The 18,728-nt window shown below is 39.9% G+C and overlaps 1 protein-coding gene across 1 annotated transcript in view; it reads left to right on the plus strand.

Annotated features, from left to right (window-relative positions):
- The first annotated feature begins 6,501 nt into the window (after positions 1–6,501).
- Positions 6,502–18,728, plus strand: part of MAP2K5 (mitogen-activated protein kinase kinase 5) — a 3,489,187-nt gene continuing 3,476,960 nt past the window's right edge. Inside the window, exon 1 of the mRNA XM_044077884.1 lies at positions 6,502–6,888. Within this exon, the coding sequence (XP_043933819.1) occupies positions 6,748–6,888 (141 nt within the window). The 5' untranslated portion in view covers positions 6,502–6,747. The remainder of the gene's footprint in view (positions 6,889–18,728) is intronic.

An 18,728-nucleotide genomic window follows, 5' to 3' on the forward strand; every position in this document is an offset into this window, starting at 1 on the left:
AATAAAGGTGTGATAAACATTGCCAGATCCTCCTCCTACTCTACTACAATCATGTTCACTCCACTTGTTGTGGTTCAAGTGCAGTACTTTGCATTTGTTTATACTAAAGTAGTATATCTTTTTGATCATGTGATCATTCTTTCTAAATCCTCCCTTAGACTCTTCACCCCATCTTCCACTTGCACCTACCTTTTTGTTATCAGTGTAGATGTTGATCCAGTCCCTTTTTCCTTCAGTTGTGTCAGAAATTAACACACTGAATATTACTGAACCAAGTACCTACTTCTGTGGTACTCCACTAGTCACATTCCTTATTCCTGTCCTTGTTTGTCTCACCAGACTCCCATCTACCCTACCTCACAGTTGTAATGCAGTCAGATGCTCAGTCTTATGTCCCAACTCCATGCTGTTTTTCGAGTAGCCAACTGTAAGGATCCAAGTCAAAGACCTGTATTCACTCATGTAGACTACAAATACTGGTATTCTCCTGTAAAGGTCTTGTGTAATTCAGTCGAAAAGTTGGACTGAAATTAATTAAACATTTATCTACAGGTAATCATAATTCCAGCTAAGCTGTTAGAATGCTTTTAATATGACATCTATCTGTTTTATCACAATTATTTTGTATTTTCTTTGTACAAGTTTATAGTTGCTTTTATATTTCATTTTACAAGATGCATATTTGCATGCTCAAGTTTTATTATTGCATTTTAAAAGCTTGTGACTGGAGGTTTATAAATGAGCTTATGTGAATGTGTATTAATTGGTGTGAATTCACCTATAAGCTTGTACCTTTTGAAGGGCATCAGTTAACAATTGTCCTGATATAATATCATATTCTCAACTTTTAACTTACCTTCAAGGGCTGTTATTCTAGGGAATTGTTAGCTAACCCTAAAAAGGTTGACATAACATTGGCTTAGTATAAACCTGTGAACCTTTAACAGTAATTGTGTTGTGCACCAGAGTGGTTTCACTGGTGGTAATGTTGTCAAAAAGACGGGGAAGGTGGTACTGCTACTAGAGTGATATTATTCACCCCTCCTACAGGCCACTGTGTGAGTATTGCTGTGTGCATAAATAATTTTGGACAAGTATTCAGGTAATGTTGATGAGAAAGCAGTGGAAGCCAGCAAATAATAAATTTATATAAATGAAAACAAACCACACCGACACAATATATTTGCAAGCATTTTACATCACAAACTGTACTGACACACTCCCAGTTGCAAACATTATACATCCCTTATAATCTACCCAGTCATTTTCAGTCAAGCATTACATGGCTCATTTAAGTCCTACCTTCTTTCAAACTTCATTCCTCCCCTGTATGTATTGTTCCCACAATTCCCATTTTTCCCTATGTAATTTGCTCCTACTTTTTTCTAAAGATCTCAATTTCATTTGTTTTATCTCTGTTACCATATTCACTGTTTCTAATATAGTTGGTTTAGATTTTGATTTCCATTTTCTAGAAATTGCTTTTTTGGCATCCACCATAATTAGAGATAGTAAGGCCTTATCATGTGTAGGCAATTCCGATTTTGTATCATAGCTCAGAAGAATCTTCTCCTTTGTCACACCAATCTGCCCACCCAGATTTTCTGACCATGCATCCTGCAGGCAATCCTTAAAATCTGCCAACTCACTGCACTCCCAGAAAATATGTTCCCAATTACCATTTTCTTCCTCATCACATCTCCGACCTTTGCTGTCTACCTGAGTAAAAATTCTCTGAAGTCTACTTGGGGTATAAAAATATCTGTGTAAACATTTCCAAGCAGAAATCCTAGATCTTCTAGATTTTATTGCATATTAGGGAGACATACATATATCCTCTCATTGTTTCTTTGTGAATTGCTTATCCAGTCTCTTTTCCCAGTCCTTTCTAACCTCCGCTGATTGATTACATTAGACCTTTACTTTTCTTGGTTAAAAAATCAATGGGACATTTTCATTTGAGCAATATGCCTGTATTTGTGCATACCAAAGGGGCTATTATATTTGATGATGGATGTGATAAGAGAATACAGTGGTAAGATTACTTCTTTTGATCTTGAAGATATTCTTAACTGGGTCTGATGTAAAGATTTCCTGACTGTGGTGGAAGTATAAAGATCAAAAGAAAGACAGTTATAAACATACTTTCTCAGGTCTCTTAGGACCGTATCTGTCTAAAGAGAAGCACCAATTAAAGCATATGAGGTGGGAGTAGCTTTTTGCAAAATACTACTATGTTGCATATTTTTGCATTTAACTTGAGAACGTTTCCAGTATACCAGTTTTAATCATATTTCAGACCTTGCTGGAGAAATTTAGTTTTAGTAGCTGAGCAGATATCAGTGCTCAGCTTGCAGTCATCTGCAAACTTGGTTACCTGCATTTCTAGGATATTGGTTTAGATGTCTGTAAATTAAATGCCTAACAAGAGAAGGCCCATCACTTACCCTGTGGTACCCCACTAATTACAGTTTTATGTTCAGAGATAGTACAGTTTGGGATCCATTGGTAGCAAACTAGCAATCCAATGGGCAACATAAGGGGTTTGCACAAAGTTTCTTTAATTGTTTGATATTACTAGCAGTGGGTATAGTTTCAAAAGCCTCGGCCAAGTCAAGATAAGCGTTTTTCAAATCAACTTGATATGTGACAGGTGCATGTAAAGTTCCTCTTATTAAAATTAGTCCTTAGTATCATTAACTTGAGTAGAACCTCATACACGGCCATATTTGCCTCTTTTCTCAGTGAGCACATGCTCTGTGGTGTTCTTCAACATGCTTATAACGTCTGTCACAAAACACAGAATTTAAATTTCTGAATTTTATCATAATTAGATATGAACCTTAAGTCTTTAATAGTCTCTGACTTCCAATTAGCTGACTTTTAAAGACATTATCTTTTGTTTTATAAGAATGAAGACTCTAATAAAGCAATGTGGAATTAACATAAATGAGCATTTGTCCTACTGTAGAATTAAAGTTAAAGTTTTCCTTTTCATATTTTATTGCAACATTTAAAAATGTATTTCAGTACAGTTCCAAGATACAGTAACATTAAGAAAACAAATGTTTGCTCCAATCACTCCAAAATTGTGCCATTGTTCTTCACTACCTGTCCATAAAGATGTCAATAAAAACACACATAAAATTTCACTCACTGAAACAGTATATGTGAATACAGACATGTTTGTTCCCATTATGCAAGTAGCAGATTAGCAAACATTGAAACTAAAATTACTCCCTTGCAACTCAACTTAATTGCTTATAATAAATGTCATTAAATACAAACATATTTATTGATACTATGTGAATCAGAATGCAGAATAAATAAAAAAACTTCTCCATGTTCATGTACTCTTAATTCAGTCACAGTTTTTTACCATAATAATAATACTTTCGGATTGGGGTATACAATTGCATAGTGACTTTACATCTGCAGCTACTAAAAGTATTCATCCTCAAAATTGCTTATACCAATATTCCTTAATTTGTTCAAACATGTCTGATGAATACTGCAAGAATGAAACAGTAGGCTGTACTGCCCTATTCAATTTAAAATTTACATGCATAGTTGGCACTTCCATTTCAGATCTATTATAGGATGAAAATGAGAATCAGTGATGCTTAATCTTATCTTCTGGATGGCAAAAGCATAACCCATCTTTTGGAAACTTTATTTGGAAAACAATCATAGGTATTTACATCAGTACTAACATTGTTTAATATTATACATATTCATGCATTTGCTTGTAAGATCTATTAACTTCTGATAAAGTACCTTCCTTATAGGTATTAACACCACAAAACAGTTTAACCATATAATGAATGTATTTGGCATTGTCCCTAATGACAATGCCACCTTCCATTGACATTGTCCATAATGACAAATGCCTCCTCCCTCATCATGTTGTACTAATGTATCTGAGGATATACTGTTAATAATTACTTACTTTTCTTCGCATAAGAATTTCAAACATTAAAATAGTAAAATTAAATGGGGATTCTAGTTAATGTTTTAAAAATGCCCTTGACCGAATTAGAGACCATATTAATTTTTATTATACCTTTTAAATTTAAGTTTTTCGTAAACATTTTAACTCTATTACTGTGTTTGTGACAGTGAGGTTACCTTTTGGCGGAAATGAAAAACTTCATTGTAATAAATTCATTTGTCCATTCATAAATTGAGTAGAACTCAGATTAAACTCCATGATATTAGTCTGGGGCATTAACTTAGTTTCTGCTACTAAAAAGTTCTGGAACTCTCTCAAGTCTGACTTGGTATCTGTTCCACATGTGAAGAAATCGCTGCCATGAGCAAATTCCTTATCTTTGTAGACTCCATCTCTCTACTGATTGTATTTCTGTTCTCTGGTGTATCTGGATTTGATTAATCTCTTATGATGTTTGGCTGTCGGTTACAGTGGTTTCCTTAGGGGAGGGAGGTGGATCTCTGATTCTAAAAAAACTTCATGTGGAGTCATTGGATTGGCTAATATAGGAACTTAATGTAGAGTTTTCTCTGTAAAAAAGTATTAGAATTGTTCTGTTTACTTTTTTCTTGTAAAGCATAGTATAGACTGCCCCCTCATCATATTGTTTCTAATCTCTGAAGCATGTTTTAATTTTCATTTTACAGACTTTTGTATCTGTGTAGTATATCATGCATATGATTGTAATGATGTTTGTTGGTAATAAAGTCCAAATGCTCTGTAACTCATTTATTTAAATATTTATTTTCAACCTTGAGATATTTTAACAGTCTGATGAGAATATTAAGCAATTCTAGTCCCAGTTTGACAAAAAAAACAAAACAAAACAAAAAAAAAAACATTATTAGCTCACTGAATAACATATCTTTTTGACACCACTGGGAAATTTAAAAACAGCTAACCCCTTACAGACTTATTTGTATTTTAAGGATCATTTAAAATACAGATTGTCCCACAAAAGATAGTTATATTTGATATATTATTTCTAGTTGTTGATTAGAAATGTACATGTCCAGTACATAAAGCAAAGTGTGTGATCTATATCTTCTTTCATTATCACATAGGTTAATGGGTTTAACAAAAAGTCCTGTTATGTTTCTATTGCTGGGACTGCCATTAATAGTATTGTCAGGAATGTTGGAATTAGATGTGCTTGAATTTGCATTATTAACATTAATATCAGTATCAGAATGAGGTACATTCAAAAAATTGTCTGGCATTTGGTGTAGAGGTTAAGGTTGTGCAATGGAGTTGTGATGGTACAGGGTTTGATTCCTTCAGTGCTCTTTGGGTGGGAGGTTACGTTGTTTACTTTATAGACACAAGATGCAGAGTTCAATTCTCACATGGGGCAACTGGCTAGGTTTAAAATGGCCCACAAGGGCAGTTAGCTTAGTATTAATCTGTGAACCTAAGAGCCTATTAATCAAATTAATGACTGTTACCAATTATTACTGCTGCCTTGAATTTTGAGATTACCAGTTACTTGTGATTGTTGCAAAAAAACTGTAGTATGATTCAAACTTCTCATAATATTAGATAACTTATCTGCAAGGGTGCACAAGGAAAATGAAAATTCATATAGCGCTACTCAATCTTAAGTAATGCTTTCATGTGGTTCAGGGCATTATACGCCTAGCCAGTTAGCACCTTAACCAGTATGCCAACCCCCATTCACTATCTTAGTACAAAACTGCTCAACACTTTGTTAAGAACTTGTTAGCACTTTTGTCTCACATTAAAAACAGTGGCATATTTTTGTGGTATTGTGTGCAGTGAATGACAAAACCCAGCCAATAATAAAGTACTGTTCTTAAAATACAAGCATATTCTTATGAAATATAATTAAAACTAAAGCACAGAAATAATGTGACTCAATAATATTTTATGCATCTTCAGCACAGCTCTCAACCTTCCATCACCAAAATGAGGAACACTAGCCCCATAATGTGGAACAAATGGGCAAAATGTGGAACACATACTAATGGCTTACTAACAACTTTAACTAGGAAGGCAATGGGATGGTTAAAATATGCTGGTTTTACTTAAAAAGAAGATATTTTAATGAATTAATATGATTATTTTTTATTTACCATGGATTTCACTTAAAAAATTCCTAACACTGAATGTGTGTCAAAAGAGTCTTTCAATGTAGAACATGAACTTTTTAAGACCCCAAATGAGGTACGTTCCTCGTAATGAGGTACACTTCAGGGGTATGACTTCAGTATACCAGAAGCGTAATATATCCTTGGAAACTGCACTTGAAAAATCGTAAGAACCTCATCAGTATTATCGTTGTGTAAGAAATACAGTACTCCTTTATCGATTTGCGTCTGGGCTCTTTTAACGTCTGATAAAATAGTACCCTTTACAGCTGTTAGCAACATAATTTTTAATCGTTTTATTTCACATTTTTGGTTTTGTTACTATTACCAACTTTCAACTCCTAAGAGTCAAAGCCTTCAACATTAGTTTTCACGTTGAGGGGAAATACGTGAGATGATGCCGACAGAACGTCGGGTCACGTGACGCAGTTATGTCACGAAGTCCTTTCCTCTCACAGGAGTTGTGCATTACTTCAGTGGGACAAACAAATGGATTAAAAACATTTACGTTATGTGTCATTGAAAACATAAACTTGAGTACAGCTAAGTCACAATTAATTCGTCGCTGCTTACTAATTCATAATTTTTATTGTGCAAACTCTGACAGGAAGGGAGATGTGGGGTGCAGCAAGCAAATGAGATCCTGTTATGGTTTTGCTTGTTTTCAATAATTTTAATGTTATGGAGACACAGGATTTGGGTTTGGTGATAAGAATAAAAGTCCCTGACGGAGGAGCTGTGGACTGGACTGTTAATTTAGCTTCGCAGCTTTTATTTAGAGATATTTTGGTGAGTAGTGTTAGACAATTTTTTTACTTGTTTGAAATTAACTTTCATACTAAGTACAGATTTTAGGTATTATAGATTTTGCTATTATTTCTTAGTTGAGTTTTAATGGTCAGAGATTTGTTATGCTGATTTCACGTTTGCCTTACTGTTGTTTATTACTTACATGTATGATGATGTCCATTAGAATTGTAGCTGAGCATTCTTTGTGATACTGCTTAGCCTTGTATTGACTTCCTATTCCCTAAACGTATTCTACGTTTAACAGTCTTCAAAGTGAAGGCAGTTGCTGACCCAAGCAGGATGTTTTATGCTCAGATTTGAAATTATAACAGCAGGCAGATAATAATCTTCCATGAAACATGTACAGAGATTTTGGTTTCTAAACCATGGATTTTTTTCAATAAACAGCAATTTATTTGCTATCCAACAAGTCTATTTTTAACGATTTGCAGCTGGTTCCTTAGTTTCTCATTCCTTCCCCTAGTACATAAACTTCTACCCAAACCATTCACTGAAACCAGCAAATTGCCTCAAGTAGGTTATGAGGTTTTATATTCAACCAGTATAGCAGTGGAGCAGGAAATTTATTTCCTTCCTCCACCCCTGAAATTACATCTGACAAGAGCAAAAAAAAATTCTGTTCTGAGACAACAGAGCTTTGATTACTGTAACAGCTGACCCCTCTCTTCCAAAACTGTAGTACATATAGTCCAGAGCCAGCATTACAGGAGATACCCTTAATTTCTAATGTGCTTCCCAGTAACTCCACAAGATCAAAATACTATGCCCAGATGATAACAAATTGGCAACTCTGTAGGGCTTGGCTGGTGTAGCTCTTCACTCCGGCTGGGAGGGGAATTGGTGCTGTTTATCTGTGCTTAGAATGATTATATACAAGCTGCCTGTGTCCATTAGAGACATAGGTGCCATAGGCATTTTTTTTTTCAAAGTTCAGAGTGACCTTTCCAAAGATGTGTTGTGTTGGTTTAAAATCTCTTTTGCTCATTTTAACCTGTGCTGATACCATCTAAAGCTGACTTCAGAACACTGAAGTGTTGTGTTAACATGTTCTACCTGTTTATACTGACAGTAAACTTGCTATGAACTTTTCGGAATGTGCTACTAGAAATGTTAGCTTTCGGTTGACAAAATGTTAAGAAAGTTGTGATGTATTTGCCTGACAAATGTATAGTAACTATATTCTCTTGTTGCCGCCCTATCCCAAATATTCTTTTCTAATGGATGATGGATGGTAGAAGTAGTTCCAAATTTACTTATTTTATTCGTTTATTTACTCTTTGTTGACTGGTTTAGTCCCACTCGGCCAGTGTCCTCTTTTCAGGAACTAACTAGGGAAAGTAGACCACAGCACAGGGAAACTCCTACTCTTTTTTTTTTTTTTTTCTTCTATCCTATAAGTTCATAGGTAGGTTCTAGGCTATCGGCCCAAGGGCCTACGTAAGCCTAGCCAGCAAGGTTCCATAGCTTATGCCACCCAAGAAAGTTATTTTCCTGTACCACTGTCCAGCAGAGACACAGAAGTGATCCCCGGGGTGTATTTCCTATTTCCCATCCACTCATCAAGATTTTTCTTGGAGTGCTAATGAAGAACTTTGCTTGACATAGATGGGTAGCTTGTTCCAGAGTATAGGAAGTCTCTGGGATAGGAATCTATACCTCCAGCATGTCCTGTTTATTGTGGTGACAAGGTTTAGGTGAGGGATTGGGATTTCTTTAGGTGTAGCATGTCCAACAGCTCTGGGTTTGACATAGCTTTATATGGTAGGCAGAGATCACCTCGGAGCAGGTGATATGCTACGGAGTAACGCTGGAGTTTTTTGAGGGGGTCAGTGTAGGGCATTTGTTTGAGGCAAGTAATCCTCTTTGTGAGGTACTTCTGTGGCCTTTCCAGCTGCTGCAGATGTCTTGTGAGGTACATTCCAAAAGGGGCGTTGTACTCTATAATGGGTCTAATGAGTGACGAGTAGAGGGGAACAATGACCTCTTTTTTCCTGTATGAGAATCCTTTTATGATGAGGTGTGCCACATAGAAGGACTTCCTGACTACTGTGGCGATGTGACCTATCAAAGGAGAGATTACTGTCCACCTGGGTCCCAAGGTCTCTTATCACGCATTCGGTGAAGTGCTATGGGATCTTTTTTTATCCACCTGCGCTAACACCAAAGGAAGCAGATGGGGCTTCAGTTTAATGTCTTATCTGAAGGACAGCACTCTAAGGATGGCAGCACCCCCACCCATGCTACACTGCAGTATCAGTATTAAAAAATTAATTCAAGTACCTTCTCCTAGAATAGAACCCACAACCTCTGAACTTCTAGCACCAAAGGTGAATGCACTACCCATTAAGACACCGAAGCTGACAAAAATCTTTAAATCAGACCTGCTTATTCTTTAGCTTTTCTCATATAGCATATTCTAACTCTGTTGTGAATGCACCCTTATTCACCTTAACCTTTTCTGTTTTCTGTACAGTACCTTATTCAGTCATTGACATCAGTGTAGTCTGTTTTTGCATAGCTGTTTGTCTTGCCAGTAGCGTTAGTCATGTATTTAAGCATGGAAGAACTGATGCCATGATTTTAACACTAGGTTTTTGTGTTCATTATGATTGAGTATAAGAAGTGATCTACTGTTAATTATGAGTTACATGTTGCTGTCATTTGGCTATACCACCAAATTAATTTATTATTTAAGTATATTGTCATATTTTGCATATGCTTCTGTGGTGCTCATTCTGTGAGATTCTCATTTAAGTTAATCAAGGGCTGAGTGGGACTACTCGGTAGACAAAGTAAATACATTAATAAGACAATATCTGCAGTAATTAGTAATTAAAAAATGGTTTCTCATGCATATGCTGACATTTTGTAATACATGCATTTTATTAAATATAAAATGCGTGTTTTATATGGATTGTTTAGATAGTTTTAAATTGCAGTTTAGGATTTTTTTGTACAGGTTCACCTCTTAAAAAAATTATATATATATATATATATATTTACATTTGGAAGGGAAGCATTAAATCAGTTTTAATCATTATGGGCCTGAAACCAAGTGTCTTTTGGATTTTGTTTAAAATTAAGTGACTGTAAGAGAAGCAAACACGAGAGAGTTAGTTTGTTAGATACTAAATGTGTTAAAATGTATTGTAAAAACTCTGACTGTGGCCAGGCAAACTGAGAAGAATGAACAGTGACATCCATAAGCCTTGCCTTAACCTTAAACAGATAAAATTTTGGAGTGGAAATCATTAATTGAAGACTGGCTTCAAAACAATCATCTAAGGGGTAAAATCATCCAAAAACTCATGAGGAAAAGTAAAGGAGAGGTATTGCTGAAGATGATTTGAATAACAAAGGTATCGAACCCCCACCATGAATGAAGTCTTTCAGTGGTATCTTGTATATCTTGAAAAATGGGAAAGTCAAAACTGAGTGCCAAGGCACCCTACACGGGTAGATCCTACATGAGTATACTCAGGAAAAGACCTAAGTGTGATGTAAAAAAAAAAAAAAATAAGTGGCAAACCACCCAAGAATTATGGAAGGGCTCATCCCCAGATTAACTTCATGTTTGTAACCATTTGTCTCTGTGTATCAGTTGATTCTAAATTGAAAGTATAAAGCACGCATTGTTGCTTCACATGTTCCAGATGACACCCAATATCCACCATTGTCAACACCAAGCCATATCTAGAAACGATGTCTGGAATAAAACATGTTGGGTCACTGCAGGCTTTTTAAGTTTGTGTTTTCATTTTAAGTTAAACAGCAGTGTTGGCCTTTCTTTCCTATTACTTAGGTTCATAGGTGTTTACTAGGTTAATAACCACAAGGGTCTTTTTAAGCCTAGGCATGCATCCCAAATCTTTGACAAGTTACTCTTGATAAGTGTAAGCAGGGGCTTGGAAGGTGAAACATTTACAAGCAGGAGCCTGGGAAATGAACAATATACAGGCTGCCTGTGTCCATTAGAGAGAGAGCTGCCATAGAGCAGTGCAGTTTTGTGGAAATTTTTACACATTAATCTGTCATCAGCATGAATAGATGTGCTATTTACTCTTGCATATTCTTTGATGAGTTAATAGTAGCAAATTTAAAAGTGCCTACCTAAGCTTTCCTGTAGATATTTTAAGAATTTATTGACTTACCTGCCATCTCATTGCTCTGGTAGTTGGAAAACATCACTTAGTTATTTACTTGGGATGTTTCTTCCAGCTATTCCAACTGACTTGTTCTTTTCAACTTGAAGGGATGGCTGTAATACCCAGCAGAATTGCAGGTGGCTGAGTAATTTGCTCTCTCAATAATTTCAATCATCTTATAAATAGAAATTTGTAGGGTTCTAGTTATTTGCACCATTTGTGGGTGCTAAGGTATATTAAAGCTTATTCACATCTAAAAAGTTTGCACATTTCAGTCATAAATATTGCTTTGAAATGTGTAACCCTGTCTCTTATAAAGTTGGAAAAAGTCAGCAATGCATCTATAATTCCCCATTCCTTCTTGCCGAGTATGTTGTCACTGGTATTGCCTCTCCCTACTTCTGTAATACCTTTGCTGCTGTAAATGTTCAAGTAAAATCAGTTTGAACTACTCCTTTCCAGTGTTTTTCCATTGGTAGTGCATGTTTTGATTTAGTTTTTGATTTGTTTAGATTGTAACAGTTATCAATATTCTTTTTCATTCCAACCCATCAGTACTTTTCTGAAATCAAGAAAACTGTTCTGAGTATTCTGCTATTGTTAGCTGTACAAGTGGTTTTATTTCTTCTTCATATATGACACATTGAAGAATTCATTTTCCCTTTTCAGTCCTGGAGAGAAAATGCATTTTCCTTCAGTATTGAATTCTCTCTTTTCTGAAACATGTTCTGTTTTAAATTATATCTTACTTTTGTTGTTGAGACAACTTATTACTCTCTGGTAGTTTATTAATTAGTTCTTATTACCACTGAATTTTATTTCCTCTGTTTAGATGTTTGGTTATCTGAGTTACCTTTGTGCTATTTTTGAGTCTTATTTTGCTCCTTTTATATGGGTTTTCACCTTAAATATAATGATTCCAGGTTTTTCTTTTACCCAGTTAAAGATGTGAATTGTTTTGCTTATGCGGTGCTTTTACCTTCTGACTTTACATACCCCATTCATTCCTGTGAAAATATATAATGGGTAATTGACTCAACAACAAAGAAACTATCGTTATGTGTACTTTTTTACCCTCTGGCTACATTTTTATCACTGTATTAATTGCTTCTATTTCTGTGCTTTTTAGATGATCAATGATTTTGACAATTTTATCTTTGGACAGTATTATTAGGGCATACTATGTTTTTCTTTTTATATGCATACCTTGCTTTGAACTGACCACCTTGGAAAGACCAAAGCCATCTACAAAAATACCAATAGCATTTTAAATGATTTATTTTACTAGTTCCATTTGCTGATATGCACATAAATTACATTATTATTTTCTCCCTTTGAATTTTGTTAGTGTTATTAGCACGGGCTATAAAAATTATTTCTACATCACATAGTTTATCTTGTAATGTTAAAATTCATTTTAACATTCTTTGAGTGCTTTTATCACATTTGCAAATGATGAGTAACAGGAGCATCCTCAAGTTTCAGTTACTGCTTTAGGTACAGAAAGATAGTGCCCTTTTTTCTGCCTCTAGGATATCAGATTTTGAGTAGTTATCTGTATCTTTTCTGTTTCATCCTTCACCTTTGAAACACGTGTTCTGTAGTATTGTTTTTGATTGGTTTCAACATGTAAAGATACAGCTGGTAAAAACAGTCATCATTTGCATCTTTTTGCTGAAGAAATCTCTTACTTTCTACTGGTTTGTGAAGTACTGAGGTCTGATGCTCTCTAATTTAAAGGTCGTTATGGCTTTTTGAATGTTCATTCTGTAATCGAGTGAGTCTTTTTTTGTCTTAACATCTGCTATAGGGGTTGGCCATGTTGCAGTTTAGTCAAATCATTACAGAAATGTATCTTTTCCTAAGAATTGTTTTGCAGATAGCTTATGATTTTGGGATAGGTACATTTATAATTATTTTGATATTTTCTGTTTCTGGAATATATTCTTAAGCACTTGAATTGATTCCTGAAATTTAACTTCATCTTTTATAATCACTGCTGTCTGTAGGTTCAAGTTTAATTATAATCTAGTGTTTCACATTACTCTTATTTTGCAGCACTGTTTTTTATGTTTCCCTTTTTATCTGAATCAGTATATCATCAGTGTATTGAGTTATAGTCTATGGTAAATGACTTGATGTAATGGGATCCTATCTTGCCTACATTCATAACTGATGGGCTCGGAGCCGATCCATCGGCTCCGACTCGGCCAACTAGTACACTAGAACGAAGTCTCTTATTGGCTGGGCTACCCTCTATCCCAGGATGCACCACACCTGCTTCCCCAGATCTCGTTTGCTGCTTTACAAGCTGGACGTGGTCTCGACTTGGCTGGAGCTAAGTGGTCTCTTTTTTTACCTTTTACTGGTCTTTGACCTTGGGGTTTCTTCAGAAATTAATACAACAGCTGTTTTAACGGCTATTTTGTGTATTTTGGTATTTGTACATTTTGTGTGTGAGTGATTGACTACTCTGATACTTCTATATCGCTGTCGGGCAAGGCCCGTTTAAGTTAGAGGGCCTTTGCCCTACTTTTTGAAGTCTGTGTCATTGTTTTCTCTGGGCAAAGCCCATTTAAGTTAGAGGGCCTTTGCCCGTTGTTGTTGTTGTGTTCTTACTGTGTTTCTCTTGTGAGGTAAATCTCTCTCTGGAGAGCTCGTGCCATTTTTTTCTCGCGCTCTGCAGTTTGGCGCTAAGTTTTTGGTATTTCGACACTGCTTTATTTCCTGACAGACATGTCCAAAGAGCAAAAGTCAGGGTTCAAAAAATGCACTAGGTGCAATTACAAAATGTCTATTACGGACAGTCACTCTATATGTGTGTATTGTTTAGGACCTAAACATTTACAGGAGACATGTAGTGTGTGTCATGCTTTTTCCTCTAGGGTTCTTCAAGAGCGAAAAAATAAATTGATCTTGAAGGGTCTTATTAAGCCCTCTTTTGAGGAAGCCTTGGATTCTTCTCCTACTGCCTCTAAAAAGAAAAGGTCGTCGGCTCCGACAAGTCCATCGGAACCGACTGCTAAGAAGCATAAGTCGACCTCTTCTTCCTCGGCTCCACTGACTTCGGGGCCGAGGGTCGAAGGGTCTGCCTCGATGCCTCTTTCCTCGGCTCCATTAGTTTCGGAGCCGCAGGTTGGAGTATCGAGAGGCGAATCACCTCCATCGGTTCCGATGGTTTCGGAGCCGGTGGAGGTGTGCAGCTCAGACACTTCCCCCTCGGCTCCGAAGAAAGCTTCTTCGGCGCCGATTGTTATTCATGCTGTGGCGGATCCGGCGCCGATAGTGTTGGAGCCTTTTCGGAGCAGGTCCCCTACATTGTCGGAGCCGAGAGGAAAGTCGTCTCGCCCTTTGTCTACCTCCTCTAAATCCTCAAAACTGTCGGATTCGGATTTGGATAGGGTTATTCAGAGGCTTTTCCAGTCTCCAGTTTTTGCTCAAATGGTCTCTGCTTCGGCCCAGTTGGCTTCGGAGCCGATCCCCCCTCCGAAACACTCGATTCCTCCTCCAACCTCCTCGGAGCCGTTGGAGTCGGTGATGGTGGAGCAAGGCGGAGCCGTACGGTCGGAACCGAGACCCCTTCGAGGTCTATCGGCACCGACTATGGTTCCTACCCTGTCCTCGGGTTCAGGGTTTGGTACTGGGACTTCCTCAGCCGGGCCCGAGGGGAACATCTTGGGACTGGGTGCCTCGGTACCTAGTCTTCCCCTCGGAGCATCGGCTGCCGGAATCCCTAGTGCCGTCGTGGCCTCTCGGCCAGTGATCTCCATGGAGTCTGGAGGTCCGGCCTTTGAGGCCATGAGGAGCGCGCTGGCCATGCCCTTGCCGGCTCAGCAGGCTTCCACCTCACCGTCCCTAGACCTGGAGACTGGTGCTTCTGCCGTATTGCAGTCCCCTGGCAGCGAGGTCCCAGGGCCTGAGGATACCCCCATCGGGGGTTCCCTTCTTCCGGGGGGTCCATCCGAAACTGCTTTGGACGAGCCCCCACGGAAGAAATTGTGCAAGAGGAAGCACGTGGACTCCCAAGATGAGTCTGTCACATCGGACACTGACCTCGATGACGCGGAAGGGCCCCTTAAATCATCTTCGGATGATGTCTCTTTCTCAGATATCCTTGAGATTCTGAGACAGAGAGGAGGTTGGCAGGCCAAAACCCCTTCCGCTGAGGAGTCAGTCTTCCTCAAGGCCTTCGGGGCCCAGCCCTCCGCCTCCTGGGTGTCTCCGCCCTTCGATGAACTCCTTGATTTGGTTTCTCGAAGGGCTTGGGAACACCCTGATTCTGTGGAACCGGTGCCTGCAAGACCTAATAAATTTCTTTCAGCCCCCCCCCCAGAAGGAATTTTTGACTAAAGGAGTTCCCGTAGATGCTATGGTGGTGGCATCTGCCACACAGCAGGGCGTGGCCGAGGCTACAACGTCTATCCACCCTCCTAATAAGAATTCCAGGAGCATGGATAGGTGCGGAAGCGTACCCTTTCTTCAGCGGCCTTTACTTTACGGTCGCTGAATTACTTATGTCATTTTACCAGGCTCCAAAGGGACCTCCTTAAAGAGCTAAGTGACTCCCTCACTGGTAATCTACCTGAGGCGCTAGCCCACACTGTTGGCGCCCAGATGACTACCTTATTTTCCATCGTAAACTCGTCCATGAGGCTCATTTCGTATGCGGCCGAAGGGGCGAGTAGAGCAGCGAGAACAGGCATTGCCCTCAGGAGACACGCCTGGTTACGCTTGTGTTCATTTGCGGAGGCCTTCAAGTCTTCCTTCGCCGATGCCCCCTTTGATGGGTCATCTTTGTTTGGACCCAAGGTGAAGGACACACTAACTCGGTGCGAGCAGGAGGGCAAGACCTTGACTGCCGTTGGGGCCTGCTTTTCCGCTCCCTCTAGGCCTTACCCCAAGGCCCAGAGAGGAGGGAAAATGTGGTTCAGAAAAACTCAGAGGTCTTTCCCTACTCCACCCAGTGATCCCCCCTCCAGAGGCGGGGGGGGGGAATTCAGGAAGACGCCGCCCCAGAGGTGGCAGAGGCCCCCGTAACTCTGGAGACCGCGATTCCTTTTGTGGTTCTTCCTACACTCAACGTCCCTGAGTTGTTGCCCGACTGTGCAGCTCTGGAGCCAGTCGGGGGTCGTTTTGCGGAACACCCACAAGCTTGGGAAGCTATAACCAGCGATCAGTGGGTGCTCCGGATTATAACCGGAGGCTATCTCATCCCCTTCATCAAGACCCCCCTTCCCTTAAGGGAAATCCCAGACGTGCCACCCAGTCAGCGGGATCAGGCAGCAATAGAGATTTCAAAGCTGCTAGAAAAAGGAGTCATCCAGCCTGTCCCCACCAACCAGATCGGATCAGGAACTTACTCAAGATTATTTTTGGTGCCAAAAAAGACAGGGGACTTCAGGCCCATTTTGGACCTCAGTTCATTGAATCGTTTTGTGAAAAAGTCCAAATTCCGAATGGTCACCCTTCAATCCATTCTCCCACTGTTGGAGAAGGATGCATGGATGTGCTCCATAGATCTCCAGGACACTTACTATCACATTCTGATAGGTCAAGAGTCCAGGAGACATTTACGCTTCCGCCTGGGAGTCAGTCATTTGCAGTTCCGAGCACTGCCCTTTGGTCTCACCACAGCCCCCAGGGTGTTCACCAAGTGTCTGGCAGTGGTGACTGCTCAAAGTGTTTCCTTATCTAGACGACTGGCTCCTTACTGCCACCTCCAAGCATCTACTATTTCAGGCGCTCATGGCCACGGTCACCTTGGGCCGTTTCTTGGGAATTACGTTCAATTGGCAAAAATCTGTACTACAGCCATCTCAGCGTATTACTTTTATAGGCGCAGAGTTAGATACAAAAAGGATGCGTGCCTTCTTACCGGCAGCAAGAATTCAGGTTTTGCAAAACCAAGTCAGATCCTGTCTCCCCCTATCAAGAGCTCCGGCCCATCTGATCCTACAACTGTTGGGCTCGATGGCATCAACTATACTCCTAGTCCCCTTAGCCAGACTTCACATGCGAATTCTGCAATGGCTTCTGTTGGTTCAATGGTCCTATCAGGAACTCCCCTTGAACCACTTAGTCATGATCACGGAGAGTTGCCGTCGGGATCTGCGTTGGTGGCTCCTCCGATCCAATCTCGACCAGGGGCGACCCTTTATTCCTCAATCCCCCGTTGCCACTGTGACCACGGACGCCTCCCAGGTAGGGTGGGGGGGTCATTACCTGGACAGGTCGGTCCAAGGCACATGGCAACTCCAGGAATCGCATTTGCATATCAATATCCTGGAGATGAGAGCGGTACTTTTGGTACTACAAGCTCTCCATCACGCTCTCCCGCAAGGTCCGATTGCTATCCTATCCGACAACATGTCGATGGTTTGGTATATAAACAAGCAAGGTGGAACCAGGTCATACCCACTGTGCAGAGAAGCCATGAGACTTTGGCACTGGGCGGTAGCTACCAACCGCTTTCTAATGGCAACGCACATACCGGGGAAATCCAATGTGATTGTGGACAGACTAAGCAGGACCATTCTGTTACCCCACGAGTGGTCCCTCAACCAAAGAGTGGCTGCGAAGATCTTCGCCAAATGGGGTCTCCCTCACTGCGACTTGTTTGCCAGCTCCCACAATGTGAAGTGCAGAGAGTTCTTCACTCTGATCCCCTCTCAGGGACAGATTCCCAGGGACGCTCTGACCCACATTTGGCCCCCCGGTCTTCTTTATGCCTTCCCTCCGGTTCCCCTCCTGCCGAGGGTGATACAGAAGGCGATTTACCTGGAGAGCGAAATGATTTTGATTGCCCCGCACTGGCCTCGTCAGGTTTGGTTTCCCTTCCTTCAGAGGTATGCGGTAGAAGGTCCATGGTTTTTGGACCCAGTGCCGGACCTGTTGACTCATCAGTCAGGACAGTTTCACCCGTCTCTCAGGTCCTTGAGGTTGGCGGCATGGTTACTCCGCTTCCATCCTTAATCCGAGACAATTCCCTCTCTCCGGAGGTGATCCACATATTGTCTTCTTCTCACAAACCTTCCACTGTCAAACTCTATTCCAGGAAATGGAAAAGGTTTGCCTTCTGGGCTCAGCAACGAGGTATAGACCCCCTTACTGCCCCAGTATCGGAGGTTTTGAATTTCTTGGCCTCTCTTTTTCAATTGGGCTCTTCAGTTTCCACGATTAAGGTTCAGCTAGCGGCTATCTCTAATTTTCATGCTTCTTTTGAACCTTCATTGATGTCTCACAAACTTTGTAAGTCTTTCCTTAAAGGAGCATGGCTCCTTAGGCCCCAATCTCTCACCCTGTTCCCCCTTGGGACCTAAATTTGGTTCTTGCTGCCTTAACTGCCCGCCCTTTTGAACCAGCTGCTACCTGCGATTTGAAATTTCTGTCCTGGAAAACTGCCTTTTTTAGTGGCCATATCTTCGGCCAGGCGGGTTTCAGAACTTCAAGCTCTTTGTTCTGATCCTCCTTATTTGATATTTCACAAACATAGAGTGTCCCTGAAATTAAATCCTCCTTTTACCAAAGGTAGCTTCTTCTTTCTGTATTCAACAGACTCTAGAGCTCCCTGTATTTTTTCCCGAGTTTTCTAATAACGCAGAATATATTCTTCATCAATTGGACGTCCATTGACAACTGCATTTTTATTTGAATAGAACCGCTCAGACGCGGAAA

This window comes from Protopterus annectens, chromosome 7.part0 (assembly GCF_019279795.1).
Source record: "Protopterus annectens isolate FY-2018-M chromosome 7.part0, PAN1.0, whole genome shotgun sequence".
In the NCBI taxonomy this organism is placed as follows: Eukaryota; Metazoa; Chordata; order Ceratodontiformes; family Protopteridae; genus Protopterus; species Protopterus annectens.